At 34.3% G+C, this 10,568-nt stretch overlaps 1 protein-coding gene across 1 annotated transcript; it reads left to right on the top strand.

The window, feature by feature from the left end:
- The first annotated feature begins 794 nt into the window (after positions 1-794).
- On the top strand, positions 795-3,459 carry LOC123221263 (serine hydroxymethyltransferase 4-like). Its single transcript, XM_044644055.1, is given in 5 exon segments — positions 795-1,182; positions 1,185-1,543; positions 2,187-2,577; positions 2,669-2,770; positions 2,936-3,459. Coding segments are annotated over 5 exon segments (1,413 nt in total). The 5' UTR covers positions 795-866; the 3' UTR covers positions 3,181-3,459.
- The last annotated feature ends 7,109 nt before the right edge of the window (positions 3,460-10,568 follow it).

Genomic DNA, 10,568 nt, shown 5'->3' with positions numbered 1-10,568 from the left:
TTCGAACAATGATGAATTATTAGTTAACGATTTGTCGAAAGGAAAATAGATCTATGTGACACATAAATCTTGATGTTGCAAAAATCTATTCGGTTGACACAAAGATCAACCAAACGAAGACATTATTTCTTCATGAAAACAACATGTCGATAATGACCACTTTTTGTCAATGATTTCTCAGTCAATGATGGAACATGAAAAATCATCGTCGTTGTTTCCATTCCATAAACCCACAAACCATTTCTTGTCACCGAAATAGCTCAAGCAAGACAAAAGCAACATCAATTTGACTCAAGCAAAGGACGAGATCAAAGACCAACAAAGAGGATGTCGAAATAGGAAGTCAGAAACTAAAGTTCAAGGGAGTGAAATGAAGTTGTTAAAAATTTTAGGATATAACTGTAAATTAAAAAAAGATAAAAACCCTGAATAGAAAGAAAATGTAACTTTTTAAAATCGAAAAATTTTAAATAAAGATAAAATTATTAATTTTTAAAATCTAAGAGAGAAATATAATAAATTATATATATTTTTAATATTATTATTAAAATAATAATTTTATTCTTAATCTAATGAAAATTTTTATAAAAACTAACTTATAAATAGAATTTTAAATTTTTTAAAATTGACAAATATAAGTTTGGATTTATATTATACCCTGAGCGGAAATAAGTCATTTGGCCCTCTTCAAAATTTGATAACTTGAGGAAAAATGCGATCAATCCGTAATAATTCGTAAAAGAAGGCTAAAATTGTAATTTCAAAAAATCCCAATCTCTTTTAAAACGCCAAACTTCCCACCGCCTCTCCCTCGTCCACCATTTCCCGTCTTTCTCTTCTCATTTCTTCTCCGCCAACCAATATCAATGGATCCAGTGACAGTGTGGGGAAACTCATCCTTGGAGAGCGTGGATCCAGAAATCCACGACCTCATCGAGAAAGAGAAGCGCCGCCAATGCCGTGGGATCGAACTCATTGCTTCTGAAAACTTCACCTCCTTCGCCGTCATTGAAGCACTCGGAAGCGCCCTTACCAACAAGTACTCCGAAGGCATGCCTGGAAACCGTTACTATGGCGGCAACGAGTACATAGACGAGATCGAAAATCTCTGCAGGTCCCGAGCTTTACAGGCCTTCAGATTGGACCCCACCAAATGGGGCGTCAACGTTCAGCCTTACTCCGGTTCCCGGCAAATTTCGCTGCCTACACCGCCGTTCTCCAGCCGCATGATCGTATCATGGGGCTGGATCTTCCCTCGGGTGGTCACTTGACTCACGGGTATTACACTTCTGGAGGGAAGAAGATTTCTGCTACTTCAATTTACTTTGAGAGTTTGCCTTATAAGGTGAATTCGACTACTGGTTATATTGATTACGAGAAGTTAGAGGAGAAGGCTTTGGATTTTAGGCCAAAGTTGATTATTTGTGGTGGAAGCGCGTATCCTCGGGACTGGGATTATGCGAAATTTAGAGCTGTTGCCGATAAGGTTGGCGCGCTTTTGCTTTGTGATATGGCTCACATCAGTGGCCTTGTTGCTGCTGAGGTATGTTCGATTCTCGATCTGGCTTTTTTCTTTAACTGGTTGTGTGGATCTGCTTTGGGTGATTTGAGAGTTCATTTGCATGGCAATTTGGTGGAGTTTAGTGTTAGTTTTTGTTTGAAGAAGATTTGGTTTGGAGTATGTGTTGTCAAAAGATGGATCCTCAATCAGAATATGGATCTTTTGTTTTTCGGTGTTAGTTATTGTTATTATATTACCTAGTTTTAATTAGATTTCAGATCTGTTCTTGGAGATGCAGCGCGGGCTGCGCAAGTAAAATATCTGTAAAAGTCTATTAATTTAATAGCATTTTAAGATTCATATATTAAGTACTTTTTTGGAAGAGTTCTATCTTATTTCAATATTTTTGAGTGTGTAGTGTATTGCCAAAAAGGATCTTGAGTGGTAATGAAGATTTAAGAGATGAAACGTGAAATGGAATTTATAAAGAAATAGTGTTTTGATGGGAAGATGGATTTTGTTTCCTTTTGTTTTAATTATTTATTATTACTTGAAGTAGAGTTAATTGGATTTTATATCGTTGTCAGAGATGTGGAATGTATAAGAAAGTTTTGTTTGGGAGAGTTCTATCTTTTTTCAGTTTTGATTGTATTTTGTGTGAAAATTCTATTCTTTTGGAGTGCAGGAAGCTGCAAGCCCTTTTGAGTACTGTGACATAGTGACAACCACAAGTCACAAGAGCCTGAGAGGGCCGAGGGCTGGTATGATCTTTTACAAGAAAGGTCCTAAACCGCCCAAGAAGGGCCAGCCAGAAGATGCAGTTTATGACTTCGAAGACAAGATCAACTTTGCTGTCTTCCCTTCTCTTCAAGGTGGTCCTCACAATCACCAGATTGGTGCTTTGGCTGTTGCCTTGAAGCAAGTCATGACCCCTGGCTTCAAGGCCTATGCTAAGCAAGTGAGAGCCAATGCGGTTGCTATTGGTAACTACCTGATGGGCAAGCGCTACAAGCTTGTTACTGGTGGAACTGAGAACCACCTTGTTTTGTGGGATCTTCGTCCTCTTGGATTAACTGGTAAAATATTACAATCTACTTTGAGGAGTTTGGTGGTAATGGATTGATTTCATACACTCGGTTGTATATCTTTGATACTCATGTTTTGCAGGCAATAAGGTTGAGAAGGTGTGTGAGCTGTGCAACATTACTGTAAACAAGAATGCGGTGTTTGGTGACAGCAGTGCTTTGTCTCCTGGAGGTGTGAGAATTGGTAAGAAATGCTGATAAAACTTGTACAGCTTCCCAAAGAAATGTGAGGCATTTAATTTAAAAGAATGAAATATACAATGCTTGTTCGTTTCCTAGTGCTTCCTCATGCATGATGGTAGACAATTATTATTATTGTGTGATTAGAAAGTGAGTTTTGTGTTGACAGGTACTCCTGCAATGACCTCAAGGGGTTTGGTGGAGAAGGACTTCGAGCAGATAGGAGAGTTCCTACACCGTGCTGTGACCATCACCTTGAACATCCAGAAACAATATGGAAAGCTACTCAAGGACTTCAACAAGGGTCTAGTGAATAACAAGGATATTGAGGAGCTCAAGGCTGATGTTGAGAAGTTTTCAGGCTCATTTGACATGCCTGGCTTCCAAATGTCGGAGATGAAATACAAAGATTAGGAGTCTTCAAGTGTCAAAGCTTTTCAAGATTTTTACTAGTACCCTCTTTAAAAGGAAAAAAAAGAGTTTCATACTTTTGGTTTTTCGTTTTGGTGGGTTAAGAGTCAAATCATTATTTTTGAATGTCCTTTGGTACCTGTTAGGTTCAACTTATATGCGTGGTCTGGGGTCTCTGAAATTATGTGCTTATTGACGTTCACCAATAAGCAACTTATTATGTTATGGCAAATGAAATGCATGTGCTTAATCATATATGATATCAACGTTTACATTTATAAATTATCTTTGTACTTGAAGCATTTATTAATGTACTATGATTAAGGGTCGAGGCACATTTAAAAATAAAAAGCTCTCTCTTATTATCCAAGACCACAATTATACTCCATATTCGGAAGCTTCAATAAATGACTATGAACAAGTTTTTGTCAGAGAAGAAGCGTCGATAATCTAATATTAAAAAGAATAGATTTTGTCAGAGAAAAAGGCTTGATAATTATTGGATAATCTAACACTGCAATGAACAGACCCGATATGATCCCAAGTGGGAATATGTGTGTTCAATGTGAGCTTTCATCGGTTGTTTGGGAATTAAGTATAAAATGAATGAATTTTGACTAAATTGAGATTAAATGGGATGACTTTTGTTTAGAATCAACAAGTTATCAAAATAAACCTAAAGGTTAAAAGAACACCATCAACCAAGAGAGAGCACCATTATCTCTGGTCAAAAGAAGGATAAAGGTTAAAATAAGTGTAAGTCTCAAATGAGCTTTAAATTCAATATCAAGTCTAACATAATAAAACATTATAATAGTACAATTTGAATTCAAAATAGACATCCCAAAGAAAGGGCCAAGGAATTACTAAGGCTTGCAAACTTTATCTTCCTCATAAATGGAATAACTTGTAGCCACTACTTTGCCTCTTCATTAATGCTTCCATATGCTTTGTTAACTTAATATTCAATCTTAAAACTTAAATAACACTTTAACACAAAACACAAAATACAGCTAACAATTAAAAACATGAAAATTAAACAAACTTTTTTAAGATCGTTGAATTTGGGGATACTCTTTCTAAGTTGATTAGTTTCGTTGAACTTCATCTCCAATTAACCATCTTGTTGGGAAGAAAACAATCAAACTAACAAGACTAAAACCAAAATCTCTCATTCTTGATTGAACTATGTTGTAGCAAATAATCAATCAAAATATAGTTCTATCACATCAAACAATCAAAAACAAATATAATAGAAAATAATACCACAATTTAACGTGAAAACCTCTTTGATGTGAAAAGAAACTAGAAGGCTTTGACTAAATAAACTAATCCACTATATCAAAAAAGAGTTTTGCTCAAATAAACCAATCCATTATATCAAAAAAATAATATACTATTTTTAGCCTACAATTGGGTATACAACTCTCTAAAGTAAAAAAGCAAAAAAATAACACAACTGCAAAAACAAATAAATATCACAACAAACTTGAAACTCTATATTTCACGTTATTGGGATAAAACATATCTCCATCATCCAAAATATAACACCAAATATGCCTAAAATTCTATCAAATTTTGAAAGCAATCCAACTACATATGAAAGAGAAGCAAACATTTTTCTAAAAGACGTATAAACAAAATTACACCATAAACTGGTCACGTTTCAACACAAATAAATGCTTACTTGAAACTTAAACCATAATCTCCACTGTTCAAAATGACGAAAGATGAGTCTTTTACCAATAATTTAAAAATCAGAGCGATCCAACGACGAAATTAAGAGAAAAAGAAAATCTATCACAAATGCTCATTGAAAACCCAAGACGACGTTTTTCTCCTCTTTTCTCTTCTCTATTCTAACTTTAGTGTGTTATCTATATGTATATGTTGAACCCTTATTTTGACCTAACTTATGAATATAGTGGGTCAGACTTTTTTCGTTAAATAAATTTGGGTTTCTTTACATAGGAAGGGACCTAAAAGTCCAACAACTTTTTGTCTTCCAACTATGTGAAAGAAAATGATGATCCGACAATCACTCGACAAGTCTCAAACTCTCCTCTTGGTAATGACTTCGTCAACATGTTGGAACCATTATCATTAATGTGAATCTTCTCAAGTTCAACCAACTTGTCATTAAAGACACTACATATCAAATGATAACTCACATCAATATATTTCAACCTCGCATGAAAAGTTGAATTCTTACCAAGATGAATAACACTTTGACTGTTACAAAGCAACATATATCTCTTGTGCATGAAGTCAAGCTCTTGCAAGAATCTTCGCATCCATAACATCTCCTTATATGCTTAAGTTATAATAATAAGTTTTGACTTGGTAGTAGATAATGTAACATATTTCTATAATCTCGACTACAAGATACTACTCCACTTGTGAAAGTAATCAAATGACTAGAAGTAGACTTCCTACAATCAATATCTCGTGTCATATTTGAATTTGTATACCCAACAAGAATTGGCTTCTCACTCCCAAAACAAGGTTTCAAATCGGAAGTGCCTTAGAGATATCTCATGATAAACTTCATTGTTCAAAATGACGAAAGAAGGGATGACCATTCCTCCCTTAGAAGACGGTTTCATATCTCATGATAAACTTCTCAAGATAAACAAAGATCTGAATTTGTATACCTTAGATCTTTTCCCTAACCCTCTATATGACATCTTATTTTTTGTTATCTTAAGGTACGATGATTCCTCCTTAGAAGACGGTTGTCCTCTCCTTTAAAAAGGGATGACCATCCTAGAACGGATAAGGACAATTATTTCCTTTTGACCTCATTCTCAAGTGTCAAATATTATTCACTATTAAATTACCAACCTAGCCTTATACAAGACCACAAACATTGTATCCTATCTTGCGATTGTCGAAAATATATATTGGGCTTACAAGTGTGAAGATTGAAACCTATGTTACACAAAACCAATTGGCTTATGTTAAGATCCAATCTACACACTTATGTACCACTCATTTTACTTAAGTTTATTAGATGTGAGACTCTTTTTCTTTCTTTTTATTTGAGTCTCCTACACCCTCGCTTAAATGCAAGCACTTAGGCTGTTAGACCTGCCATTTGGCTCAGCTGGTTTTTAGCTGGGTGTATTGTCACTTATATCTAAAAATACTTAGGTTGTTAAATCTGTCGTTTGGCTCATGCTCTAATACCATATCGAAAATATATATTAGGCTTACAAGTGTGAAGATTAAAACCTATATTACACAAAACCAATTTGAAAGAAGAGATCAACTCATAAAAAAATTAGAAATTAAGAAAGAGAGAACCAAGAACCATGAAAAAATACCTCAGATCTTGTAATTTGAAATTAGGGATTACAACAGTATTTATACCAGAAGAACAACCAAATATAGAGCTAACCATCAATTAAAAAAATATTCCTAGACTTAACTATAACCATTGACCTTTAACAACCTATCGATCAACCACCGTTGGTTTCTCAATCACAACTCACGCACTTTAACACTTTTGTTTTAGTTGAGAAGTAGAAGTGAAAAGTTGACTTGCTGTCTCTTAGTCTCAACTAAATGTAAGAGCCAATATCAAGTACAGTAAAATGCATGCATTTTGTCCATCTACATTTATTTTAACACTTCCTATAGTGTTTTATCTTAATAAAAAATGCACCTCTTTTGCATTTGCCTCAACATCCTCCCTTAAGCCTAATGCTCTATTTATAGAGTATTTGGCTTGCTTGTAAACAACACTAATCATAGTTCTACAAAATTTGAACAACTTACAGAGCAACTCTACTGATTATAAACCATACTTCTTTATTGCACTCATGCTTATTGCATAGACAAATCAACAAGATTCTTCATTCTGCATAAGGTACTGCTCACCAAGACACTCTGATTCCTAGGTTTGGAACAGCAATGTAAATCCACTTAAAAAATAAAAAAAATCCAAGAAGAAGAGATAAAAAAAATTCTGTCTTAAGGCTTGGAAAAGTAAGGCCAACTATACTCCTCCTTAAGATGAAAAAAGCCTGGAGATGTAACTAGTTATTTTGTAGATACTAACTGACATATCATTGTTTGTGATCCTTGCACTGCTGATGTTTCAACTCCTACTAATTTTGTTGAAGTCAGTAACTCATTTGCAGTACTACTATCTTCAGTTTGGGCAGACTCTAACCAGCTCAACACATTTAATTTGGCCCTTAGCTCTTAAAACCTTATAATAGACAGAGACTTGGTGAGAATATCAATGATTTGATGCTATGTTGGGACATATTATACCTTCAAATTCTTAGCTGCCACTTACTCCCTAACATAATGAACATCTATCTTTATATGTTTAGTCCTACTGTGAAAAACAACATTTAAAGCTAAATGCCCTACACTGGTATTATCACACCACACAATAGGTGTGGTAAACCAAAAAACCTTTATCTCTTTGCAGAAGGCTTTTTAGCTAAGCAATCCTAGTAGCCACTTGATGCACTACCCTATACTTAGCTTTTGTTGATGAGAGTGTCATTACTTTTTGTTTTCTAGACCCCTATTGGATCAAATTTGATCCAAAGAACACTTCAAAGCCATTAGTAGATCATTTGTCCTCTAATTTGCCTGCCCAGTCAGCATTTGCATAAGCCTCTATGGTAAAAACAAAAGCAAGTTTAAGAAGAATCCTATATGATTAAGTTCCCTTGATATACCTTAATACTCTCTTGCATGTTTGCCATTGTAACACTGAGGATCCTTCAAATATTGATTCAATTTATTAACAACAAATGACAAATCAGGTTTGGTTAAAGTTAAATATTGAAATGCCCCAACAGTACTTCGAAAAAGTGTTGGATTACTAAACAGCTCACTGTCTCCCATATATAACTTTGTCCTATCAACCATAGGAGTTTGACAAGCTTTTGCATCCATCATCTGTGTCTTGACTAGCAACTCTACAGCATACTTTGCTTGACACAAATACAACCTTTTTTTAGTTTTGTTAGCTTTAATGCCTAAAAAGAAACTTAACTCTCCTAGATCTTTTAAGGCAAATTGTTTGTTAAGATCTAAAATTAGAGACTTGATGTAGGCATTATCAGATCCTGTTAAAAGAATGTCATCAACATAGATAAGTACAAACAATGTTATTTGTTGGGTCCCAAGAACAAAAAGGCTAGAATCAGAGATAGTATTCACAAACCCTCTATCAATTAGAGCTCCTTTTAGCATATCATACTAGGCTCTAGGAGTCTGTTTTAAACTATACAATGCTTTTTTCAACTTACACACAAAATGTTGTCTAGACTTATTAACAAATCCTTGAGGTTGACTCATATATACTTTCTCTTGTAAATCTCCATTGAGGAATGCATTATTAATATCTATCTAATAAACCTTCCAACCTAGGTCACTGCTAATGAAAGAATTACCCTAATAGTTACTGCCTTAACTACAGGACTAAATGTGTCTAGGTAGTCAATTCTAATAGTCTGTTGAAATCCTTTTGCCACCAATCTAGCCTTTAGTTTTTGCACAGAACCATCAACATTCAACTTTTTTTTATACACCCACTTATGACCAACTAGGTGTTGAGCATCAGTGGGAGGAGCTAACTCCTATGTTTTATTATTAACAAGGGTTTCATACTCTATCTCCATAGCTCTAAACCAACTAGGGTGATTTAAAGCTTCATACATCGACACAGGTTCCTTAGGCACTGTTTTAGATAGGAAGGAGAAAATTTAAGGAGCTGGAAGGTGACCTGTTTTAGTTCTTATTAGTATAGGATGAATAGATACATTTGTAAGAGTATTAATTGGTAATTCTGACCTCTCAGGGAGTATAACTTCTAGTTTACTTGTACTATGAGTGCTTGAAGAAGGTATGATTTGTGATAAGGGTGAATCTATGTGTGCAGGTTTAGAATTCGATAGAAAGATAATAAGATACTAGGTTGGAGAAGGTTGTGAATGTTTAATAGCAATAGGGTGGTTTGATGTGGTGTTATAGTTTGTGAGTGATAAGTTATGAGAACAGGTATGATCTAAAGAAGATAAGGTTTTATGATTGGTTATATTGATGTCATGTGCATTGTGAGAATCTACAATATCTGAATTTGCAAAAACAGGACGACCAACACTATTTTTAGGCCCATTAGACTCAGAGGGCAAGTAAAAATTTAAAGTAGAAAAAGGTGGCTTTGAAGTTGATACAGAAAAAATTAACTCAGAAAAATCTTTATCAGTTTTGAAAGGGAAATCAGACTTATTATATTTAACAGATGTTGATAGGAATATTTTACCAGATTTACCAAGACAATTATACCCCTTAGGTTACAAGCTATAGCCTAGAAATACACACTTTTGAGTATGGAAACTGAACTTGTGTTGATTGTATGGCCTAAGAAAAGGATAACATGCACAACCAAAGACCTTTAGCATAGAATAGTTTGGGCATTTTTGAAACAATAGTTTATATGGATTGTTATTGTCAAGAATGGGTGTGGGCATTTTGTTTATTAAGAATACAACAATTTGGAATGAATCCCACCAAAAATTAAAAGGAAAACCAGCTTAAGATAATAAAACTAATCCCAATTCCACAATTTGTCTGTGTTTGTGCTTAGCTCTCCCATTTTGTTAGTGAGTATAGGGACATGACACCTTAAACTTGATACCATTTTGCTTAAAGTAGGGTACTAGAACTCTAAACTCTTCTCCCCAATCCATTTAAATACTCTTGAGGGTTTGGTTAAACTGTTTTTCAACAAACTTATGAAAATTTCTAAAACTTACCCTACTTCAACTTTGCTTTTTAAGGGAAAAGGCAAGGTAAATCTAGTATAATTATCCAAAAAATGAAGATAATACTTAAAACCTTCTTTTGACATAATTGGAACGGGGCCCTATAAATCACTATGTATTAGTTCTAAGACTCTAGAAGCTTTAGAGTTTGAGGCTAGAAAATGACTTTGTTTGTGTTTAACAAAATTACAATCTTCACAGAAAGAAGATTTAGTAAAGGTAGGTTTAACATACAGAGAATTCAAAATATATTTCATCATAAGTGCAACTTTAGTTTTATTAACATGCAAACCAAAAGTCTTACAATCAGAAATTTCATTTACATTCACTGATGAACTCAATGAAAAACTAGAGCTAATATTTGTTTTAAAACCAGAAAAGTCATTTACATTCACTGTAGACTTCAATGGAAAATTAGAGACTAGGTTTGTTTGAAAGCCAATAGCTCTGGACACTACAAAAGGGAACTGAAGCTGGTACAACCTATCTTTAAGTATCCCTTGCAACAGTACCAGCTTAGTGTCTTTGTCCTTGACAAAACAACAATCTTTTAGAAACTCAACAATGGCATTGTTATCTTAGGTAAATTTAGAAATA

The sequence above is a fragment of the Mangifera indica genome, chromosome 7 (assembly GCF_011075055.1).
Source record: "Mangifera indica cultivar Alphonso chromosome 7, CATAS_Mindica_2.1, whole genome shotgun sequence".
NCBI lineage: Eukaryota > Viridiplantae > Streptophyta > Magnoliopsida > Sapindales > Anacardiaceae > Mangifera > Mangifera indica.
The sequence above is the reverse complement of the archived record's forward strand: the minus strand, read 5'-3'. Positions and strand labels throughout refer to the sequence as shown.